This window comes from Uranotaenia lowii, chromosome 2 (genome assembly GCF_029784155.1).
Source record: "Uranotaenia lowii strain MFRU-FL chromosome 2, ASM2978415v1, whole genome shotgun sequence".
Lineage (NCBI taxonomy): Eukaryota > Metazoa > Arthropoda > Insecta > Diptera > Culicidae > Uranotaenia > Uranotaenia lowii.
The window spans coordinates 49,770,435-49,796,230 of record NC_073692.1 but is presented as its reverse complement, the minus strand read 5'-3'; the positions used below and the strand labels follow the sequence as shown (position 1 = coordinate 49,796,230).

Genomic DNA, 25,796 nt, shown 5'->3' with positions numbered 1-25,796 from the left:
ATTTTGTCATTGTTTTTATTTTGGAATTCTTGTTAGGTTGAATCATTTTATTTTCTTGTATTTATCTTTTTAATTTTGTTGTTTTTTGTTGTTTGTGTCAGTTTTTGTTGTTTTTTTTTAAATTTTTTATATTGTTTCGTTTTTTTTTTTGAAATTTATGTTATTTGGGTCATTTTTGTCTTTTTGTTTTTATAGAATTTCTGTCTTTTTTTGTTTCTTTAGTCTTTTTTTCTCTGTTTTTTAATTTTTGTCATTAGTGTCATTTTTGTTATTTGTTATTTTTGTCATTTTTTTTATTAAGTTAATTTGGTATTTTGCGTTATATTGTGTTATTTTTGTAATTTTTGTCATTTTCGTCGATTCAGCAATTTAGTAATTTTTCGTCTTTTTTACGCTTCGGTTGTTTTTGTCGTTTTTTTTTTAGTTTTTGTCAATTTGAAAATTGTGTCATTTTTGTCATTTTAACTTTTTTAAATAAATTACTATCCTCATTTTTTTTAGTTTTGTTATTTTTGTGAAATTAGTTTTTTTTAGTCAGTTTTGTCTTTCTTTAGTTTTATTTCTATCATTTGTAATTTTTTACCCTTTTTGTTGTATTGACTTTTTTTTTACTCGTTAGACTCTATTGATTCGTTTGATTTTAATGATTTTTTTCATTTGACATACAAGAATTTTTTTCAAATAGAAAAAATGTTTTTTTTTCAACAAAAAAAAATTTCAGAAAAAAACTTAAATTTAGGGCTTATAGTTTTTTGGTAGTTTATTTGAAACGAATTTTACGACTTAAGCTATTTATGCAGTTTTTGGACTGTTATTTCAGCTTGAAAAACGTTGATTTACTTTCAATTTTTTTTATTATACGCCTTTAAGGAAGCCTTGCATTACTTCATGTTTCCAAAAATTTCATTTGAGAAAAAAAGGGGTTTTACGAACCTTCAATTGGTTCCAAAAATAATTATCCCTTGCCTAATCCAAAAGCAACGTTTCGTTTGTGAGTTAAAAAGGGATTGCTAATTTCATTTTCTTGTCATTCATTGCGCATTCTTTCTAAAAAGCGGCATCTCTTAAGTCCTGACATTGAAATATTTATATAAATTATTCTAAATATGACGTACAATGCTCGACAAGTTTTTATTGTTTAGTATATGGCATCCTAGTATTGAAGAGGTTAAAACTTTCAAAACATATTTATAAACCTCTACTATTACTAAGCAATCTTGGAAAAACAGCTTATTTGTAGAATGAAAATTGAATTGCGATTTTGGCATTATTATCTTGAAGATTGGCATGAATATTTGAGAGACCGAGAAGTTACTTTAATGATCATTATAAATAGTTGTGAGTTTTTTTTAACTTACTGGTCAATCTGGGATAGTGGTGTTTGAAAAGTCTTACCTGTAAATAGAAAAAAAAAGAAACAATCTTAGTTAAAATGTTTAAATCGATTTAGAAAAATTCGAAAAAAAATGACATAGTGTTGAATAGAGGTTTGAAAAGAGTAGTAATTTTTATTACTTTTAGTAATATAATTGAAAAAAAAAAAATTAAAAATTGAATGAATAGTAAAATTTTTAAATATTGAGGTTATATCTGAATCATGTTCTTTGACTTTTAAATTGATTCATTAACCTTTTGAAGTTTCGTTCTTCTTGGATTCTGTATACAAATCAGAACCATACACTTAAAATCGTGGGAAAAACGTGAAAAAAACTAAACGAAAGTTCCAATAAAAATTGAAATCAGAGTAAGTGAGCAGTGGGTGGTTTGTTTATTCGACTCTATCGATTCGTCCGTTTCTCGGGAGGAAACGAAAAAAAAGGTGAAGGAAAAGTATCAACAAGTGTTTTATGGAAAACACCTACACATTTGCCAGACCAGAAAGTTAGTGCCGGGCACAATCACTATACACCACTCTTGCTTGCTTGATTACCATTAATAAATTCGCTTTCGTTTCTGGAAGTGATTAAAGGAAAATCCTTCGTCCTCCGGCGGTTTTGATTGTTGGTCATCGTTGGTTCATGTAAGGTTTTGTGGGTAGAATTGCTAGTAAAATACCGCCCATTTTCCTGACCGAGACCCCCGGTTAAGCAGATGAAGCCATCATCATCATCATCGGCATATTCTAAGGTTCCGAGATATTGTAATGGGACTCAAACTCGCGACCAAGTAGATGCCCAATTAGGCGCCACTACTTAGGTCTTAGGTTTTCCACCGGGCTGATTGAACCTCAATGAAAACTCCATCAACAGCTGGGCTGGAACTTGTGATGCCACTAATGTGTTAATTTGAGTTGCGCACGCGGCGAAGTCGCGATTCCACTAATTTCCCAACAAAGTGAACCAAGAATCAGAAATACCATTTTGTCAGGCAACCGTTTTTATCTTCGTGGGAAAACTAATTGCTTCACGGAGAGCTTGTGGTCATTGAATGTTGTTCATGCTTGTGCAAACACCCAACATCATGTGTCATAAAAGATTGTAGCTACTTATGAATGAAAACGGATAAGTCATTTATCAAATTGTAGTTAACCTGGTGCTGCGGTGAGCTGTCGATTGGTAATTGATAAACAAGACCTAGCTGACGGTATCAGTCAGCCAATAATGAAATAGCACACGAGTCGGATGTTCCTTCATGCTCGACTCATGCTATATGATCATTAGTGCGTTTAGCGATACCTTCCAGCTAAATACACCCTATCAAAGCGATGACATTTGTAGGCTTCAACAGGCTCGGCGTGGAACATGGGAGATCCTTTACGCACTTCCATCCACACATCCAATCAGGTGTTAATGACCTGGCAATTTGTCAATGCACGTAAAAATCAGTAATACTTATCGAGTAGCTGTATCAAATTGATTCTTGATTGTCTCTGGTATCGAGGGAAAAAAAATACTAACAACAGTGCTAAGGCGCTAATTAACGCCATAAGTTAAGCTTTCGAGCTGTTGTTAGCGAATTAACGAGTTTCAATCCACTCTAGTAGGTAGCATTCACACACGATATGGTGCTGGTGTTAATGGAATGTGCTGTTTCGCGTTAACAAAATCGTTGAAAGCCGTATCAGGTTTGCACGAATAGGTTCCGATATTTTTTTTTGTTTTTGTTATTGGTTTTTTTGACTTTCACAGTGCACTTGTTGATTTGTATTAGGATCCCAAATTTGAGTTAGATTCGAAACATGACTTCCTCTCTTCAAATATCTGAAATCAAATTTCAGTGCAGGTCGCTAAACCGGTAAACTCGGTTAATCAAGAGAGAAAATTCGTCAATGATCACACAAATTGTGCAGCCAATGATTGAATTTGTGGTAATTTGTGGCAATTTGTTAGAGAAAATTAAAAAGTTTAAGTTAAAATGAGAGAAACCGGTGCTCAAAGAGAGTAAAAATGTACTTATTGTTGCAAATTGTTGCAATTTGTGAAGCAGTTGTGGAATTTTGATCATTACCACTCCAAATGCAAAGAATTCTCCCTTGATTTCAATCTCTTGCCGCGACGATTACGGCCCCCTCTTACTAACCCAAAGTTAGGAAAAATACTCCCGGCACATAAAAACTTTATAAGTAAAATGCCTTAATAAAACCTTTTGTAAATAAAAAAAAAAATTTCAATCTCTTGCTCTAAACTAGTTATTTTTAGAAATTATTTTTTATTCCTTTTCCAGGTGTAAAAAAAATAGTTTTTTCTTTGAAGAATATGGAAGATCATCAAAAACAATAAAAATGTTCATCCCTCTACAATTCTCATGTTCAGGGGTGGGGTGATGTGGCAAAGAAATCACCTTGGAAAGTGACAAATAACTTCAAACTTGCACTTCTTAATTGTTTAACTAATAAATCAGTTTTCTTGTCAAACTAATGTTATCTTCAAACGGCAAAAAAAATATTTTAAAATAAAGGTGTCTGGTGCTATTTTTTTTTAATAAATTAAAATTCAAATTAATCGTGATGCAGGTTCATATTTTATGATAAAAAATGGTACTCATTTAGAATTTTTATTTAAAACTAACTGTTCTTTCATTCCTGCTTTGATTGGAAATAGAAAATATTCAATAAGGAAGAGAATTTGAACCTCATTTTCAAACCTGTTCCATTTTTGATCGCGTCAATCAATTTTGATGAAACTCTCCCAGGTTCTAGATCAAACATTTTTACATCATTTGACAAAATTTCAATTATTTACAATGAACATTGTCAAAAATACAGCAAATTTTGTGAAGCAAACTCAAGTTTATCTTTTTAACGAGAATAGCTGTAATTTTTTTTTCTCAGTCATAGTACAATCTTCAAATTTTGTGAAGTGTTAGTTGGATAGTTGAACTAGATTTTGTGAAATTTTTATGAAAAAATATCAATCCAGACAGAAATGGCAGCTGGTCAAAGTTGGAAGCAGGTGCGCTGCTGCACGCGATGTCATTCTATTTCGAACGCAACGATACCTATTGTTAATAATTTTTATTATTTTCGAGAATTCTGAGTTTCTATGATTTTACCCAAAAATTCTGCGATGGTTTTCTTGTGATGGAAATAGTATAATTTTTTTTTTTTAAAGTCATAAAAAATTTGGGGTTAAATCCCACCTATGAAGCTTCAAAACATGTCAAGCAAATTGTTCTTCTCTTAGCTTAAAATTTTAAATTGTAATAAAAATTTTAAGCAACGAATAAATTGAATCAAGAGTAACATTCTCGACTCAGAACTAAGGCCAAAACCTAGAAATCTTATCCCAAGTTCACAATTCTACTAAGATTTTAAAAAATATTCTGGTGAGCATATGTTTGAATCATTTCCGATGTTCTGGTTCCAATTTTTATTTAAATCTGAATTTGTTGCCTGTGACCGGACTTTGCAATCTTTATCTTTAAAGTTTGTTATTCTTGGTTTTCAGTTCGATTTATCATTGCCAAAATCCTTATTCGAATCTTGCTTCACATTTAAAACTAAAATTATATTAATTTTCCATGTTCGAAACTCATCATTCCGGAATTATCAATGAAAATTTTCAAAAAAACAAACCAAGATTTGGATTTGAAATTTTTACTCCTAATTCTTATGCAGAGTTGAAACTTCAAAAAGTTCCTAATGGTGATAAAGAATTGAAATATCAGAGTGCCATCATTCGGAATTTCCATTCCCATTCACTATTTAAATTACAAATGAATGATTGAAAAAAAAATCCATACATAAAATCAGAGCTTAAAAATTCGAACAGAAAATTTCTGTTTAAGGATTCTGTCTGTTCTGTACATGATTCTAAATTGATTCCAAATCTAATCTAATCCATATCTAATTGGGAATTTTTGTTTGGAATTTAGATTCAAAAATCGATTTTAAAATAGGAATTCAAATTTTTTTATTATTTATTAATATGATCTAAACTTATTTTCATAATTGCGTTTCAAGAAAAATCTTAATTTTAGTTTTAATTTCGTTTTCACAGAACTTTAATCATGAAACAAATTATTAATGATAATTTATTAACTTGTACTTGATTTTCAGGTTCAGGAAAATTCAGCTGGAAATACATTTTACTGGTTTGTTGTTTAACATTATTCATATTGTAGATACTTCAAAAACAAAGAAGTCAACTAAAATCTGAATGTATCGAGTTTACAAGAGTTCCTGAATCCAGAGACTAGAGGCCTGAGCAAGACCTGAGACAAGGGAATTAAGACCAAGGTTGCCAAAAAAAAATCTGTGTTTTTGCAAAAAAATATTCTGACTTTCTGTGATTGTACCCGAAAATTCTGTGATGGTTATCTGTGATACTATCTCCATTAATTCCAGTGAAAAGTCACGACAGATTGGGTGTTTTTTTATATTTTACTTCAGAAAAATAAATAAATATTTACAATTCTATCATATTTTTCCAATTCATAGATAGATATCCAAAAATTTTGTAGATATTAAAATTAATTATTCTGAAAAAACCTACAAAATTTCAAAAAAAAAAAGGGAAATCTGTGATTTTTTATTAAATTCTGTGCTCTGTGACACAGATTCTGTGATAAAAATGGGTTCAAAATTCTGTGAAAATTATTGATTTTTCTGTGATTTTAGCAACCTTGCTTAAGACCTGAGACATGAACAATGAGCATGATTCGCGAGACCAGCGTTGTGAGAAGTGCGAAGTAAGACTAGAAAAATCTGTGACATAACTTAGACATGAGACCTGAGTCCTGAGACATGGGACTTCAGACCTGAGATATGATACGTGAGACCAGAGATGTGAAAAGTAGTAAGTGGCACTTGTAACGTGGCAAGTGGGACGTTGAACGCGGATTTCGAGACGTGAGAAGTGAGACGTAGCATGTTTGAAGTCATACGTGTGAAATGAAATATGAGAAGTGCAACGTGAAGAGCTAGATGTGAAAATAAAAAACTGAGACGTAAGACGTGAGAAGAGAAAAGTGAGATGTCAGAAGGGTGAAGCAAGATGTAAGACATGAGAAGTGAGAAATGAGACGTGAGGAGTGAAAAGTCAAGTTAAGCTTATCATTTAAATGATTTTAGAAAGTATTTTCAAACGTGACCATTTAATTTCAAAATCTAAACGTAAATTAACTTAAACATGAATAATTTGATAGGATACCAAAAATATAAATATAATACTTTGTTTAAGCAAAACATCATTGAAAAAATTAGTCATCACGGCCTCTCATGTATTCTGCCTTAATACTCATGTCTCAGGATTGAGATCTCAAGTGTGTCTTAGTTCTCATGTCTCTGTATTCAGGTTCCAGATCTCACCTTTCAAGCCTCTGAGTTAAGCTCTCCCATCTTAACAAATTTCTAGAAATTTTCCATTGAAAAGGACTTAGAAGATTTTGTATAATCTGCTTACACTTTTTTTTATAACACGGAACAGCTAGGTTATTCATTCATTATTGTTGCTTTGCCCATTACAAAACTCAAAACCTAAGCGCCATTTTACGAAAAATGTTCGAAAAAAAAAACAAAAAACACAGATTTACAAAACCTGCGAAACACAACTTGATATATTTAAAAAAAATAATGGCAGAAGTTCAGTTTTTCACATTTCATAAATCCAATTTTGCAAAAATGTTCTAAATGATCTAAATAAAGTCAACTAAGCATAATAATTAGAGAAAAAAAAAAGTTCTTGACTGAGCAACTTTCATGAGCGATAGTCCATCACAGATAAATTGATTTCCTGGAACATGTTTTCCGAACATTTTTTTTAGCACCAAATGATTAAAAATAAAACAAAAAATTGCCAATGATGCATAAAAGGATCACAATTTAACGATTCAAAAACTAAAGAGAAGACAAGGTAGTTAATTTTATCATGACATTTCGAGGAAGGAATGGAAAAGATCCTCGTCTAAAATCAAGTGAAATCGATAATTTCTAAGCACGGAGACCATTTTTTCAGAAATTTCGCCTTTCGCATTACAGTATGTTAGCTTGAGAGAAGTTAGTTATATTTTAAGGTCTTTAAAGGTAAAATAAAATCAAAATAATAAATTCTTTCATGCACATTTACATATCCTGAAGTCTTTTTGCATTTGAAGAATTTAAATAGTCTGAGAGTTTAAACCTGCTACGAAAAATGTCCTTTTGTTCAAATCTTATGATTCTGTTTTAGTACATTTCGTTCCTGAAAATTATCAAATTTTCAAGGTGATGCAAAATCCGTTGGTTTTTTTGAGAAGTTCATGAAATTTTCGGCTTATGATCTTCCTTTTCATTGACCCTCATGTTTCTCTTAAAAATTCCTATCAATTTTTTGTAGAGAAATGAATCCAACTTAGATGAAATTTCAGGGACTAGATAAGAGAAAATCGATGTTGAAAAACATGCGAAAAAAATTCGCCTTGTCTCCCGGTGAGACTTGAACCCACATCTTGCGCCTCTCCGGGGCCCATGTATTAACATTCTACTACAGGAGACCAACCTGGCGTATGAATATTATACTGGTTGAGTGTCGATGTCTATCGGAATGAAGGGAATAGTTCTCCCATGTGATCATAATCATTTTTCTTGGTCTATTTCTATTCCCATCATTTCATCTTACGGTAGTTGGAATCAAGTTTGGACATTTTTAAGCACGGCAAGATTTGCATTGCCTTCTCATATCCTGCACGGGTTGTCAGTTATGATGAGAAATGATGCGTTTGCCGTATTTGGATATCCAGCCAATTTCGGTGTTTGGCACCGCCTTATTTCTATTTTTAAATTGCGACCCAGAGATGGGTCTTGACTCAAACATTCAGTCAGCGAAACTTTTTTTGTAGAGAAATGAATCCAACTTAGATGAAATTTCAGGGACTAGATAAGAGAAAATCGATGTTGAAAAACATGCGAAAAAAATTCGCCTTGTCTCCCGGTGAGACTTGAACCCACATCTTGCGCCTCTCCGGGGCCCATGTATTAACATTCTACTACAGGAGACCAACCTGGCGTATGAATATTATACTGGTTGAGTGTCGATGTCTATCGGAATGAATGAAGTTTCGCTGACTGAATGTTTGAGTCAAGACCCATCTCTGGGTCGCAATTTAAAAATAGAAATAAGGCGGTGCCAAACACCGAAATTGGCTGGATATCCAAATACGGCAAACGCATCATTTCTCATCATAACTGACAACCCGTGCAGGATATGAGAAGGCAATGCAAATCTTGCCGTGCTTAAAAATGTCCAAACTTGATTCCAACTACCGTAGATGAAATGATGGGAATAGAAATAGACCAAGAAAAATGATTATGATCACATGGGAGAACTATTCCCTTCATTCCGATAGACATCGACACTCAACCAGTATAATATTCATACGCCAGGTTGGTCTCCTGTAGTAGAATGTTAATACATGGGCCCCGGAGAGGCGCAAGATGTGGGTTCAAGTCTCACCGGGAGACAAGGCGAATTTTTTTCGCATGTTTTTCAACATCGATTTTCTCTTATCTAGTCCCTGAAATTTCATCTAAGTTGGATTCATTTCTCTACAAAAAAAGTTTCGCTGACTGAATGTTTGAGTCAAGACCCATCTCTGGGTCGCAATTTAAAAAAAAAAAAAAAAAAAAAATTCCTATCAATTTTCGATCATTTTCTAGTTTATATTCTTCGCCGAAAATTGGCACATTGTTAATGATATTCAATAGTTATTTCGGGATTTAAAAATTAAAATAAAAAATGAAAAAATGAAAAGTTTAAATGCAATTTTTTATGTTTTAAACTTTGCTAGCATCAGCACGGTTCAGAACAGTTTTTACGTTCAAACAATTAGTTAACATTGCTAATTTATTAATTTTAATTACAAGTTGTTTTTGCTTCAAGGGTTTTCAAGCTGTTTTATATTATTTTCTGTTATCTTAACTTATTGTCAGTAATGAGTTGTCTCAAAGTATTCTTTTGATTTAGTTTTTTGTCCTTTTTTGCTGAGTTTTAACACGTATTTTCAAAAGAGTTTTCCTGGCTCTGCATATTTGCGTTTCAGTTTTGGCTTTTGGTTAATTCAGCTTACAAATTTGTTATTTTTGCAGTTAATTGTAAGTTTAAGTTTTAATGCAGCGTATAGCTTGTTCGTCAAACATCATTCAAAATTTTAAGTTGTTTATCACCAGTTGAAACTTTGCTTTTTCCCCAGGAACGGGTTCAGCCCAGAAGGGGCTGCCCAGCAACACCCAGTCCCTGGTCTAGAGCCACGGGGACTAATGGGTTTGGGCGCTCAAGGCCTCTTTTGTTCCTGGGTCTCAGGGCGTTTGTTAGGCTGGGGGAGTTTTCGGATGGGTGGATTCCTAAAAGATAAATACCTTGGTTTCAAATCAGATGTATTCGGCGAATTCTCGATGAAAAGTACACGGGGTCGGGATGATAACGGGACAATCGTCTCACTCGGTCGGGTCGTCTTGGTCGCACGCACTGGGCGACGCCTGGATGGAACGGGAGGAACGGCGCGGTACCACGCACCACACTCACGGCTAGTTCGGTCTCTCTCCTCGGCTTGGGTAGACCAACCACGCGCTATAGGCTATGCGCGCACCTCGGTCTTCGACTCCACAGTCGCCTCACTCGGACGAGACGTGTTGATGGGACGGGAGAGGTAGTGCGGTACCACGCACTACCAGCTGGATGATACGATCTCTCTCTCGACTTGGACTGGCCAACCAGACTGACTAAGCCACGCGTAGTGCTGTTTTACGCACACCAGGCTGGCTGTCGATGGTCTGGTGGACACTGCTAGCTAGGCGCGCTGGCTTGGCGCGCACCTCGGGCTTCGATAGGATGCTGACCAAAATGACCACCCACACCATGGAGAAGGGATTCGGTCCAAGCTGGTCTCTGGCTGCGGCGATGATCGGTCCGAACTACTCAAGCGGTTTGCGTGCTTTATTGCTGATGGACACACGTGCTGGTTTCGGAGTCGTTTCAGCTTCGTTAGGCACACACCACAAAACAGACACACTAAGGTTGTTGTCGCACCACGGATCGTTTGCTGGGTACGTCTGCCTTCGATCACTGCCGGGAACCAAGAGACTTGGTGATTTGTCTCGCCTCAGCAAGAAACCTCGGCTCGGCTCTGCTTGCGTTTTTCCAAAACGCGTGAATCTTGCGGCGCTGCGTTATAGGCGTACGCAAGCCGTGAAACCCATGTGCGTTCCTCTATTTTCGCCTACTTTTCGCAGTCCACCACGTGTTTGAATTTGAATCCGCCGTTGTCTTTCTAATCTAAGCTATTTATAATGTTTTAACCTAACTCCAACCCATCAGTTACTTTATTTAAAAAAAAATCAAATCAATGTTACTCGTTCGGTAACAGTCCCCCTCTGGTCAAATAAAAAAAAACTATTGGGATTATATAATTCAAATGGTTTTTTTTCTCTAAAATTTAAAAGGAATTTTAACGTTAAATTATTTATTATTTAAGCAAAACAAAAACATCATTGGCTCATTTCGGTGAATTCGATAATCGTCAACATTATCAATTTTTTTCAATTAACAATTAATCGAACATGCCTCCATCATTCTTCGAAGGAACTTTCAAACAATTTTTTTTTCGATATCAAAATCCTCGACCAAACAACACCCTTCACTTGACACGAAAAGAGAACGGGATCAACTATCCATGGACCTGTTCAAAAACATTCAATCAACATCTTCCACGAACCTTTGATCAGTCTTGTGCACGTGCACTTAATTCTACAAATCGCGAATAAGGTTGTCGATGGAACAAATAAGGATCATTGATCGAATGAGACGATACAGAAATAAACCGAATAGTTATCATCCACTGAACAGATGAATGAATCGAGGTTGATTCCGGTTAGAGGGGATTGGAGTGTCTTGTCTGAGCCTACAATAGCTGTGACTAGTTTTCACTTTCATGAATGAGTTGCGGACAGAAATCTTCATCGTTTCGCGAGTGTTGATGCCATATGAGTGATCGAAAGAGTTGAATGAAGTCGAGAGCTTATTATTCTTTACGATGTGGACCATTGGCCAAATATCTCGCGAACCGATTATTTACCGCCGACTACTCGATTTGATATATCAATCAGAGATAGTTCTGATGATTACTTTGATTGGTTTCTTCTTAACCGGTCTAAGAAGATCTTCTACCATATCATCAATTTTCTTGATACGCGCGCGTTAATGAATTTTCGTGGACGTCTCCACATCAATTTTGATTTCGATGAATGAAACTATTAGATACGTATCTGGGTTTATTCACGACGATTACGAAATTGTTTCGAGTTAATAGATTGAATGTTCCGAGTTATCCGATTTTTTCGAAAGATGCAACCGCACCACGAACCGCCAGAGTGATCAGTTCCCACGATCGAAGAGTAGTCACATCCAAAAATTCGACTATATTTTTAGATAACCTGTCTGTCTTCTAGGCAGCTTTCAGTAAGCATGCCGGCCAAACTCCGATGTTTTGACCATCGGCGTTTGCTAACTCATACGAAGATGAGCCATACCTTTTTAGTACCGTACAAGGCAAGTATTGAGGACCTAATTTCGAGTTATAAAACTCAGCGGAGCTAGACAACTTTGTGTTCTTTTTATAAACCGTATCACCGACGGAAAACGGTTTCGCGTGTTTACGTGAACGTAAATTGTAATTCCGAGTAGAGGTTTCATGAGCTTTAATAAGATTGTTGCGAACACTTTCATACAGTTTTGGATGTTCATTACGAATTCTTTCCAGTCTGTTTTCTACCGATTGTTCATTTGGGTTTACGAACAACTTATGATCGCATCCCTTTAACACAACTTCCTCACCTCTTGCAACGCGAAACGGACTATACGACGTAGATGAGTGGATTGTCGAGTTTATTACAACTTCTATTTCGGATAAACGTAAGTCCCAGTCACGCTGACTGGTCCGCGCGTAAGAACGGATAGCTGTGTTGATAGCGCGGTTGACACGCTCCACCGGGTTTGCTTGCGAATGGTAACGCGACGTAAGCCAATGTTTAATTTCGTATCTCGACATTAATGAACCGAACTCTTTGGAGGTAAAAGTGGAACCATTATCTGTTAAAATTACGGCAGGCACGGAGTTTCGATAAAACCAATGATCTACTAGCTCAGTCGAAAGTGATTTTACCGAGATTTGAGGAAAAGCTTTTATCTGTACCCACTTACTAAATAGATCTAATGCGACCAAGATATATTGCTTTCCACTTTTAGACCGCGGCAATGGTCCGATGTAATCCAGAGCGATGATCTCCCACGGTCTGGTCGGAGTACGCATGTCTCCCATCAACGGTGTTGTAGCGGTGTTTGGAGGTTTTATTTCCTTACAAACCTGACACTTTCTGATGTACGACTTAACGTCCTTTGTCATCCCTGGCCAATAATATTGTTGCCGAATTTTAGCCAGAGTTTTCTCTGCACCCTGATGCATGAATTGATCATGTGCTGCGGTTAAAATATCTTGTTTATGATCTTCAGGAACGACGATTTTCCAATCAAATCGATGATCGGTTAGATCGTCCTGGAAAACGTATTTCAAAAGATTGTCTCCTTCCAACCGAAAATCTGGGTAATCTTCAGGATTGGTGTCGACCTTATATTTCAAATCATTATACCACGATGACTTTGAAGTACTTTGGATGGCCATCACACTACGTGAAAGCGCATCGGGTACAACGTTGTCTCGTCCCCGACGATGGACGATTGTCATGTCATACTGTTGTAATGATAAACTCCACCGACTCAGTCTGGAGGATGTTTTCCACTTGGAACGCATTATAAACGTCAATGCTGACGAATCTGTCACAAGTGTAAAGTGACTACCCTCTATGTATCCTCGAAAGTGTTCAATAGATAGAAGAGCGGCAAGTCCTTCTTTTTCTGTAGCATGATAGGATCTTTCTGGTGTTGTTAGTTTCTTTGAATAATACTCGATGACGTGCTCCTGATCAGCCAGGCGTTGCGTAAGCACGCCAGCCACAGCGTGGTTACTCGCATCGGTATGTAAGATGAACTCGTGATCAAAATCAGCACTTGCTAGGATAGGTGATGTTATCAGTTTCTCTTTAATTACTTGGAATGCTACTTCTGCCTCAGATGTCCACTTGATGGTCTTATTTTTAGTTTTTAAAAGTTCGGATAATGGAGCAGTTATCTTACTATAATCGGCAATGAATCGCCGATAATAGTTTGACATGCCAAGGAATCTCCTAAGCTTAGTCACTGTCACAGGTCTTTCATATTCTACAATAGGTCTTATCTTCTCAGGGTTTACCTGTAGACCTCGAGAAGAAAGGATGTAGCCGAGGAAAGGTATTTCCTCCAGGCAGAAGTGAGACTTTTCCAGCTTGATTGACAAATTCGCCTGTCGTAAACGCTTGGAGATCTCGGAGAGAAGCCGAAGGTGGTCCTCGAATGTCTCTGTGACCAGGACGATGTCGTCCAGGTACACAAAGACATTCGGCTCCAGCTCACCGTTTCCTAACACCCTGGACATAAGCCGCGCCAAGCTAGCCGGACTGTTTAGCAGACCATAGGGGCATCGGCGGAAGGCGAACATCCCACGCCCCTGAACACTAAATGCGCAATACTTGCGAGATTCCCGTGCCAGGGGTATTTGGAGGAACGCTTCCGTCAAGTCTATGGTCGACAAAAACTTAGCCCGGGGTAACCGGCTCAGAATCCGTCCAGGATGAGGAAGCGGATACGCGTCACGAACGGTTCTCTCGTTGAGCTTCCTTGCGTCGAGACAGAGGCGAATTTGACCAGATGGCTTTCGAATTGGTACTACATTCAGAGACCAATCCGAATTGGACTCCTCAATTATTCCTCTTGCCAACAATCGATCGATTTCAGCGAATAATCCTTCCTGAATTTTAGGAGCCAATGGATAGGGGTATAAACGAATTGGTTTAGCTGATTTAAATTCATCTTTGATCACAATATGGTGTTCACACAAATCGGTAGTGTCCAGATAATCAGAGTCGGCAGTTTTGAAAGATCGTTTGACTTCTTCTAATGACGCTAATTGCTCAAGGCTAAGCCTTGGCTTTTCAGTGTCCGTCAGCTGTTTGACTGGACTTTTAGAAATGGTGGCGATTGCTGGATATATCCCAAAACGTTCCCAAAAGTCAATCCCACAAATGCAATCTTTGGTTAAAGACGGAGCTACTAAGGTTTTGATGATTCTGGTTTTATTGTTGTATCTAAAAGGAAGTAAAACTTCTCCGATGACTTCGAGATTCGAGCCATCTGCTGTTCGTAGCTCTACACTATCTGACAAGGGTCGAATTTTAACACGATTCAAACGATCAAAGACTCTGGAGTTGATAAAAGTTAAGCTGCTACCCGAATCAAGTAAAGCTTGAATCGGAATGTCATAGATTGTTAAATCTATGTGTGGACGATTATCAAAGATGTTACTTATAGTAATCTTGTGAATTTGTGGTTTTTCTTCTTCATGCTCAACGGTGTGTCTTGGAATATAAAACTTTTCAAAATTTGTTAAGTCCGGTAATAAATCAAATCCTACAGTTTGCGCGTCTTGAAGTTCCTGCGGCTTTAGGACTTCCTCGACAAGTTTTTTCGACAATATGGGCAGTTTTCTGAGGTGAAACCTTTGAACGCACACCGATAACAGAAAACTCTACGAGGAATCGGACATGTTTCCAAATCATGGAGGTCTCCACAATTGTAGCATTCTCCTTCCCCAGGTGGTACATAACTATCTACTATTCGTTGAAAATTACTACTTCTACTTGTTCCTAATCCAGGGTCTGAAGATTTGTTGGATGTTTTATTGACAGTGGGTTTCGAATAATTTTGGGATTTGTATTCACTATTTACAAAGGTCTTTTGACCAGTAGGTTTCGCGAATTTCGGATTTGGTTTTGAAAACGGGTTTTTATAACTTTGATCAGGGAAATTTTTCGGATTTTTGGGACGGTCATAACCTTCAAACGGACGAGACAAATTAGGAGATTTTCTACCCTCTGAGATGGCACAATTTTCCTTTTTAGTCGGACCAAACACTCGGGAAAACACTGAAAAGTCTGTTGCATCTAAATCCTTCCCCAAACTTAAAAGATCTTTCATGGAACGAACATTTTTCCCGACCAACGTTTTTCGTGAATCGTAGCGTAAATTCGACTTCAAAATTTCCACCCGTTCTGATTCAGAAATAGGGTGATTCATTGCTAGAAAAAGTTTTTCCATTTGTAGCACGAAGCTCTGGAACGATTCTCCCCTCTGTTGTCGAGTTGAATAAATTTTTGCACGTAAAACCGAATCTAAATCTGGGTGTCGAAACTCATTTTTCAATTCATTTACCAAATGAGCCCACCCTGTTAATTGCTGACGATGCACGGTGTACCAATTAAGAGCTGCCCCCTCAAACAAATGCACAGCGGAATCGAACAAATCAAGCGAATTCGCTTGCTCAGAAATGGCTAGTTGATGGACATGATTAATGAACTCGTTCAAACCTAAACCTTGATCATTTCCGGAGTACTTCTTGATTTTCCACTGTGAAACCGGAATCACTTTCCTTCGCGAATAGTTCTGAGAACTCGGGAAAAGTCGCGGACTCTGCTCGAACGGCGGTTGCGCGGAAGTTATCGGAATCGGGCTGATGTTAAAATTGGGAATTTCTGAGGGTTCGTGAGTACGGACATTAGACATTGCGGGTACTTCTTCCAAAAATGGATTCGAATCACGTAAATACGGTGCTGAACAAGGAGGAATTTCTTCCTCGGGAGACAAAAACGGATTGGTTTTGTTCAACGTCGGAATTTCGGTAGAACGCGGACACGGAATTGTCTCAGTTTGGACCGGAAGACTAGAAGGGTGGTTCGACGCGGTAGCCTGAAACTGGGCGGTAACGATGGTAGTCAACTTATTTATTTCTTCACGCATACTGCTGTTTTGCTTTGCTAACGCTTGAACCAAAATACCGACATCTTTCATCGCCCTATCGAACTCTTCTTTCGTCACAAATTCTGGCTCAACAACTCGTTTCGGAATAGCACCGGTTCTTCGTTTTTCCGCGAACGTGAATCTATGATTGTCAAACTGCTCGGACTCATGTTCTTTATCGAGAAACGCGTTTTCAGACCAAAAACTCTCATTCAAAAGATCCAAAACTTTCCGAAACACTAGGTCACTTTCGAAACGAATTTCACCGATCGCGTGGTTTTTTATAATGGCTAATCGATGACCTAGGTGGAGTAAACGAGCTTTCAAATGCGACGTCTGGCTCCTGGGCAACGAGGTTACCATTTGATGAATTTCGCGGTAATTTTTCTTACAAATTTCAAAATCTATTTCGGGATCTATGTCGTAGTGAAGCTCAAAATTCACACCGTCGGCTTCATCTCGCAGAATTTGCTTAAGCAAACTCGCACGTTTTTGACGCGACGCATCTTCCGCGACGATAACTTTGCGAAGAAGAAGCTCATAGTCAAGCTCTTCCGATTGTAAATCGTTTGGGCACATCGCACTATACACCACCGCGAAATCGGTACCGGAAACCGACGAACGACGCGAACGCATGATAGTCAGAGAAAGAACAAAATTGTCGAGGTCACAAATGCTCGTGGAAGCTGTTGCCACTTAAAATCGCCAAGAAATAGAAAGCACTTGTACTTTTACACCCCGCTCACTTCACGGTCAATATTCACGTGTAACTCAGCTTCGGATAACTTATTTACCGCGTGTTTAAAAATACCTGTACCCCGAATAATCAGCCTTGTTATGTGGTTTTCCCACCGCGAAATCAAAATCAAAAAAATTCACCAAAAATAAGCCTCTGATGCGACCAGAGGAGACATTTACTTTTACAAAAGCTACTTTTGGAAAACTCCCCCTCCGCCAGGTGAAAGGAAAAATATTCAAAGAATATTTTTCCTCTCCTGAGAACCTTTTTGGTTGGGCGCCAGGTGAAACTATGCTTTTTCCCCAGGAACGGGTTCAGCCCAGAAGGGGCTGCCCAGCAACACCCAGTCCCTGGTCTAGAGCCACGGGGACTAATGGGTTTGGGCGCTCAAGGCCTCTTTTGTTCCTGGGTCTCAGGGCGTTTGTTAGGCTGGGGGAGTTTTCGGATGGGTGGATTCCTAAAAGATAAATACCTTGGTTTCAAATCAGATGTATTCGGCGAATTCTCGATGAAAAGTACACGGGGTCGGGATGATAACGGGACAATCGTCTCACTCGGTCGGGTCGTCTTGGTCGCACGCACTGGGCGACGCCTGGATGGAACGGGAGGAACGGCGCGGTACCACGCACCACACTCACGGCTAGTTCGGTCTCTCTCCTCGGCTTGGGTAGACCAACCACGCGCTATAGGCTATGCGCGCACCTCGGTCTTCGACTCCACAGTCGCCTCACTCGGACGAGACGTGTTGATGGGACGGGAGAGGTAGTGCGGTACCACGCACTACCAGCTGGATGATACGATCTCTCTCTCGACTTGGACTGGCCAACCAGACTGACTAAGCCACGCGTAGTGCTGTTTTACGCACACCAGGCTGGCTGTCGATGGTCTGGTGGACACTGCTAGCTAGGCGCGCTGGCTTGGCGCGCACCTCGGGCTTCGATAGGATGCTGACCAAAATGACCACCCACACCATGGAGAAGGGATTCGGTCCAAGCTGGTCTCTGGCTGCGGCGATGATCGGTCCGAACTACTCAAGCGGTTTGCGTGCTTTATTGCTGATGGACACACGTGCTGGTTTCGGAGTCGTTTCAGCTTCGTTAGGCACACACCACAAAACAGACACACTAAGGTTGTTGTCGCACCACGGATCGTTTGCTGGGTACGTCTGCCTTCGATCACTGCCGGGAACCAAGAGACTTGGTGATTTGTCTCGCCTCAGCAAGAAACCTCGGCTCGGCTCTGCTTGCGTTTTTCCAAAACGCGTGAATCTTGCGGCGCTGCGTTATAGGCGTACGCAAGCCGTGAAACCCATGTGCGTTCCTCTATTTTCGCCTACTTTTCGCAGTCCACCACGTGTTTGAATTTGAATCCGCCGTTGTCTTTCTAATCTAAGCTATTTATAATGTTTTAACCTAACTCCAACCCATCAGTTACTTTATTTAAAAAAAAATCAAATCAATGTTACTCGTTCGGTAACACAGTGTTAAAAAGCTAGAGTGAAATTTACAAAAAAGAGTTCAAATTGAAAAAAAAACACCTCTTCATTTTCAAATTTAACTTAAATAAAACATAAGTGCAGCACTCAGCCTAACAAACATCGGGCAGCTTAAACTTAAATTGATGGATATTAACTCACTTATCACTCACATCAATCGATTGCTCCCATAAAAGAGTGAGAGCAAAAAAAAAATGGTTTTACCCACTCTGAACTGTTGCCGCGCTCGAAACATTTCCGACAACAATTTATGAACGTCCGAATAAATTACTCAATTTTTTGCATTCAAGCTGACGAGCTGTTTGCCATTTTTTTTTTATATTGTCGATACCTGACGAAAGTTTTGTTGCAGAAAAAAAACCGCCTGGCACCCCCAGAAGCTTTTGGTGTCGATGCCGGAGGTTTTGATGCACACGAGACTCGAGTTCTCATTAAATAGTGCAGTTGTTGTTTTTGACATCCCCACTTTTATTACCCAACGTTTATTTTTTTGCGTTGTTCCTCTTTCCGAACAAATAACTCCCGGATACTTGCTCGGGCAGCTTATGATCTCGATAATTGTACCCAATAATGGGTATCAGATCGAGGCAGATATCACCGGCAACAGCTTCATCGCTCATATCTTGATCGGAAAAATTTTTGAAAAAAAAGTTCCGCACTTATCATCTCCCTTGTTTCCGTTTTTTCTCTGTTTTTTTTTTTTGGTTGATGTCTACATGTGGTATCTTATCTCGAAACATTCGCGCGCTTCCCGCTGCCGGTTTCATAATTTAATTCATTTTTTTTAAACGGCGTATAAAATTGTTAAGTGCTCGCCGCTGCTCTTACTTTCGCCCCAGCTTTGATGGGTCCAGTTTTTGAATAAACAATTATTCGGCTTTTGGATCCCCTTTTTATAGGTTATGTTCATACCCGTTTTTCTTAATCGAAAGACGATCTGGTTTCGAATTTGGGAGAGAATTAAGAAGAAAAAACGACGCTCAACTGCCCCGTTTGTAGTTTTTAAGGTTTTTTATTCTCTTGTATTAATTAATAAGTGCTTGAGTGTTCCTGGGAATGGTCTTGGGGGATAATTGTATTTTTTTCTGTGTTGTTTCGAAACGCTAAACGTTGCTTGAGATCGCAAAAAATAGTGCATTCGAGGAATTTTGGATTGGTATAATTAGTAGACAAACTAGGGGGCAATTGCAAATGAACATAAGTGTGAAATCTCTTGTTTTGATGAGCACTTTTCAAGGTAATTGAAAACTTTTTTCTCTCACGACTGTAAGGAGTTTATAAAAGTCAGTTTTCAGTTTATAGAATGTTACATAAGATCAAATCTTATGCCCGTTACGACATCACCGCTTAGTTCTTTAATTGGCATAAATTTTTACTCGAAAATCCCCACCTACGTCGAAACTGTCGAAACCAATTTTTAACGGTCGCCATGGAAGAAAAAGGGCTTTTCCCAGAAAAAATTGCCAAAAGCTGAATCTATGTACGATGTGTCGAAAACCACATATTTTCAAAATTTTTGAAATTCTTACTTCCTCTAGAATAAGATACAATTGGGTGAAGAAAAGTAAAAACTCTATCAACTCTCCTTTTAACGGTCGCCATAGAACAAGTTAAGCACTGAAACTGAACTGAAACTGAACTGAAACTGAACTGAAAGTGAACTGAAACTGAACTGAAACTGAACTGAAACTGAACTGAAACTGAACTGAAACTGAACTGAAACTGAACTGAAACTGAACTGAAACTGAACTGAAACTGAACTGAAACTGAACTGAAACTGAACTGAAACTGAACTGAAACTGAACTGAAACTGAACTGAAACTGAACTGAACTGAAACTGAACTGAACTGAAACTGAACTGAAACTGAACTGAAACTGAACTGAAACTGAACTGAAACTGAACTGAAACTGAACTGAAACTGAACTGAAACTGAACTGAAACTGAACTTAAACTGAACTGAAACTGAACTGAAACTGAACTGAAACTGAACTGAAACTGAACTGAAACTGAACTGAAACTGAACTGAAACTAACCTGAAACTGAACTGAAACTGAACTGAAACTGAACTGAAAGTGAAACTAATAATTATCAAAATTATTTAATTTTAATAAAAAAAAAAAAACCTTACAAAAGTATTCAAAATTTGAAAAAAAAAATTAAATTTTGCAAAAATATGCAACAATTAAAAAATCCAAGAAACATTAACGAAACCAAACATAAAAAATCTTTAGAAATCTCAAACGAAAACCAAATTTTTTTAAAAATCTGCAAAAATTTACAAAAAATATACTATTTGATTATATTATGTAATCTTTGTGATGTTGTTTCTGTACATTTTTACATTTTTTCTATTTATTCGGGAAAAAAATAAAAATTTATGAACTTTTTAATGTAAAAAATGGAAAATTTACAAATATGATAAAAATTACAAAAAATATTCAAGATAAATAAAAAATTACCAAAAATTATAAAAATCTTTTTAACGGTCGCCATTGGATAAGACTCATATAATACAAACGTACAAAAAATTGAAACTCTTCCAACCAATTTTTGACGGTCGCCATGGAACGAGGCCTCGTTCAGAAGATTTTTTGAAACAACTTTCTTACGGTCGCCATGGAACGAAATAAAGGAGTTTATTTATAGGACAGATTCGAGTTTTAAACAGTTCAGAATTATTCAAATTGCCTACCAAAACTATGCACTTCCTAACCGAGAAAATTCATAAAATCGAAAATTCCTCAATTTGCATCCTAGAACATGGAAGCCAACTAATTTTGACTAATAACACTATTGATGTTGACGGGGCGCTAGCTAACTTTGGAGCCCAGAAACCTACCAATTTTCATCAGCTAATTTGGATGGTTAGCTGCAGATGAATAAGTACGGTGAAAATTTGCATAAAATTTACAGTTTTCCACTGACCCATCAGGCTCTTGACTCCATTCCTCGGTATAGCTAGGCCTCAGCGAACACAAAATTATCGTCTCACTTAGTTACTGCAAGTGGAAGTGAGGTGCACTTGTGCATTTTTTTTTTTAATATGTAGTTTGCTTCTTCTAGCTAGAACAAGTGTGAGCTCTTAATAACATGTGAAACTGAGTTAATTTTATAGTCAACCTGGCTGGGCTTGGGTTCTGAGTTGGATTTGGGGTGGAGGAAAAAAAAGAGAGAAAATAAAGAAGCGAGGGGTGTGGAACCGAAAACCGAAGGCCATCATCGCTTACCGTTGACGACGACTTCGACGTAGACGACGACGTTGCTGAATACGCTTAAGCAAATAGAGTACTTAAAACGTTACATTGTTTAGGGTACCTACTCTTTGCTGATTCTTGAGTTTTCGGTTCGAAGTACCTCTATACCTATGTGTATTTTTTCCCTCTGTGTGTTTTTGTTTTCATTCAAAGAGGGAAAGAGCAGTTTCGCGAGTTGATTATTGTTTCGCCATAAAGTGACGTCCCAGTTCCGATGATGGGTTTCACGCGGTCGCGACCAGGTTTTGACGGGTGAAACGGCACATTCTACCGGTTTATGACACATTTTGTGTGAAATCGATTCCAAGCCCCTGGGCTGCCTTGGTTGGGATTTGGAGCTCTTGAATTGTGAACAGGGAGAAGAGGGGAGGATTTTCTGGTCACGCCGCCGCCGCCGCCGCAGCCAGTTTCGTTTCGGTCGTTGGGTGGGTTGTTTGACGTTTTTTTTGCCTGTTCATTTATTTGCTCTCTCCAGAATTGGGGAAGGTTTACGCCTGGGCGAGCAAAAGGCAAATAATTTGCATAATAGTTTTAGTGCTTTGACGGTAATTTATCAGCATAAGCGACAGAGTCCGGCGACCGGGGGGAACTTCAGAGTTTTACGATACTGGCAGAAAATTGGATTGGAAATTAAGTAAATGCGTTCTTTCGCTCGTTTGTTTATTGTGGTGTTGGACTAGATCTGGAGTGAGATTTTTAGATGAGACCATTCCTGAATCCTGCAAAAACATATCAAAAAACCTTGAAGATTGAGTTTTACCTTTGTAAGAAACTTTCAATTTACCCTTTCAACGTCAGGAGAAGGGGATCAACGTTCCTCGTCCAGCTTTAGTGGGCACAATCAATCACTGTCCAATTGAGTGGATTAGAGAAATATGGTGGAACCGGAGTATTTAATTTAGCTTTCGACCATCACAAACAGAGAAAAAAAACTCACGCCCGAATGGCTTCAAATAACTCATAAACAGCGAACAGGGTCAATTATGCTTTTTAACAAACGGCGCGATTGCCATCATATTAAAACCAAACTGTTGTTTCTCTGCATCAATCATCCGTCCTGAGCGAAAACGAGCTTATTCGTATTCAACGACGACTTTCCTCGAAGAACGAATCGTAGAAATCGCCCAGTCAATCAGCCATGTCTAGCGAAAATCTCGAAAACGAATCTCGAATCGCTACAGAACAGAAATCAATTTCAGAAATCGCTCTTATCAGCCATAAATCCTTCTCGGTTGGGGAAACGAGATTGAAAAAGAATATCCAATTCATACCGTATGACTCCGGGAAAACGGAAACCGGAACGAGCTGCAACCGATCCATTTCTGTTTAGTAGAGTGGAGTCCAATTTTCAAGTTTGCTACCCACACCGGGGACTGTAAATCCCACACCCGGAAGCAAAAAATCTATTTATTCGCAGTTTCGATTTGATCGAATGTAGTTTTGAGCCACAGTTTTATCCACTTTCCAAAAGGATTCGCTACTCGTTTTCTCCGAAAGAACAGAAGTATAGCGCCTCGTTTCGGAGTCCCAAACAGAAAGAACATCGATTTCTCGTACATTTCCCGGTTATTGATTTGGTTCGAATGTTGCCGAGTCGAAGAAGACAGAGTAAAAAAAACAGCCGGAAACCAGGAAAGCGAAAAGATAATTTATTCGCTGCTCCGCTTCCATATGTCAGAGCGAATTTTTCCGGAAGTGTGCGCGGAATTTTCCCATTTTTTTTTTTCGTTGGTTTCAGGACAAGATGTCGCTTCTGGAACTGGCGTTAAAAAATGTTTCCGCTTTAGAACGCTGAGAAGAAAAAAAATATTGCCAACATTCAAATGCGGTTTCTTCCGGTGACGTACATAAATATTTGTGTGGTATATCTATTTGTTGAGAAAAATTGAAAAATTGGAATTTCGGTAAAAGTACATCTAAATGTCAAACGAAGGAATTTTACCTCCGGCTTAGGTTCCAGAATTGAGCCAGTTGTGGACAACCAACAGCTACTGAATGTTTGATGATGAGTAATTTGAATTTATTTTTGCTGTCGTTGAATTTCATCGGTTGTCACCGCATTGCTCAAATTAAAGATTCAGTGAATCTTATTTTTAGTGGTACACACTTGATTTGTGTCTTTGAGAGGTTTATAAATGTGTTTGTAACCTTTCAATTTAAAGAAATTATTTGCGTGTACTGAAAATTCAAAAGAGGTACAATTCCATCTTCTGATTACAAATTGAACTCAACACTGTTACAGGCTACTATTGATATTCCATCAATTCTTCTACAACTTTAAAAAATGACATCTTATAAAACTCTAACAGTTCTAGGTTTTTACTTTTTTCACTATATTAATATAACTACGAGTCTAACTCGTGATAGAAATGCCTAACTGTTTACAACTTTTCTTTCGATTATAGTTGCCTAAACGTTCTTGTGTAATTTTGTCAACTCGACTAGATCAGTCTTTCAATTCGAAAATATTTCTCAGTGGTAATTGACATTTTTTCGTGGAGATTTCGATTTCGAATATTTTCCTTATTTAACAAATTTTAGATTACTGCTTCTCGTTTCAAGTCAGGTTTTTGAAGGTCTGGAAGTAAGTCTCAGAAAAAAAAGCCTTTACCAGATTCGCAACGGGTAATATACCTTGGCGGATAACCACGAACCTGACTTGTGCCAATTTAAATAATATTGAAATAACTCAAATGTGGTCTCTACTTGAAGTATAGAAACACTGATCATTTTTGTTCCATGGCGAACGTCAAAATATGGATTAAAAAGTGTTGTCATTATTTTTATTTTGTTATTAAAAATTACTCTTTCGCTCTATTATTTTCTTATGGCGACCGTGATAAAAACACTTCATCTCTATGGTTAAACCAGGTTTAGTTGGGTTATCGTTTGAAGCATCACCCAAAAAAAACTTATAGAAAACCTATCTTTTACTTCCATCTTGCTATTCGCAAACTGAAAAATCGACCGAAGATAACCTTTAAATGTATGTAAAGGGGAACTGGGTATAAAAGGCACAGAGCCGACATGATGCGCCACCATCAGTATTTCACTAAACAAACATTTTATATGTTTGTTTGCTTACATTTAATTTTAAACACCTTTTGGAATCAAGTAGTTTCACGTTACTACGGTAAATTCATTTTTTAACTGAAAATTTTTCTTGAAAAAAATACCCATGGGGTGGAAGTTTAAAATCATGAAACCATTTTCATTTTTGTCATTTTAGTCATTTTAGTCATTTTTGTCATTTTGTCAATTTTGTCATTTTTGTAATTTTGGTAATTTTTGTCATTTTTGTCATTTTTGTCATTTTTGTCATTTTTGTCATTTCAAGTAATTTTTTCAGTTTTGTAATTTTTGTCATTTTTGTCATTTTGTCATTTTTTGAATTTTTGTCATTTTTGTCATTTTTGACATTTTTGTCATTTTTGTCATTTTTGTCATTTTTGTCATTTTTGTCATTTTTGTCATTTTTGTCATTTTTGTCATTTTTGTCATTTTTGTCATTTTTGTCATTTTTGTCATTTTTGTCATTTTTGTCATTTTTGTCAGTTTTGTAATTTTTGGCATTTATGGTCATTTTTGTCATTTTTTTTATTTTTGTAGTTTTTGTCATTTTTGTCATTTTTGTCACTTTTATTATTTTTGTCATTTTTGTCATTTTTGTCATTTTTGTTATTTTCGTCATTTTTGTCATTTTTGTCATTTTTGTCATTTTTGTCATTTTTGTCATTTTTGTCATTTTTGGCATTTTTGTCATTTTTGTCATTTTTGCCATTTTTGTCATTTTTGTCATTTTTGTCCTTTTTGTCATTTTTTGTCATTTTTGTAATTTTTGTCATTTTTTTGTCATTTTTTTTTGTGTTATTTTTTTGTCATTTTTTTGTCATTTTTGTCATTTTTTGTCATTTTTGTCATTTATGTCATTTTTGTCATTTTTGACATTTTT

General features: G+C 37.3%; 1 protein-coding gene across 2 annotated transcripts in view; it reads right to left on the bottom strand.

Moving 5' to 3' along the window:
* Positions 1-1,255: 1,255 nt before the first annotated feature.
* Positions 1,256-25,796, bottom strand: part of LOC129743129 (aryl hydrocarbon receptor nuclear translocator homolog) — a 136,085-nt gene continuing 111,544 nt past the window's right edge. Inside the window, exon 4 of one of the 2 annotated variants that reach the window (XM_055735095.1) lies at positions 1,256-1,395. In XM_055735095.1, coding sequence (XP_055591070.1) covers positions 1,355-1,395 — 41 coding nt within the window. In that variant the 3' untranslated portion in view covers positions 1,256-1,354. The remainder of the gene's footprint in view (positions 1,396-25,796) is intronic. The other variant, XM_055735096.1, reaches the window with a different exon arrangement.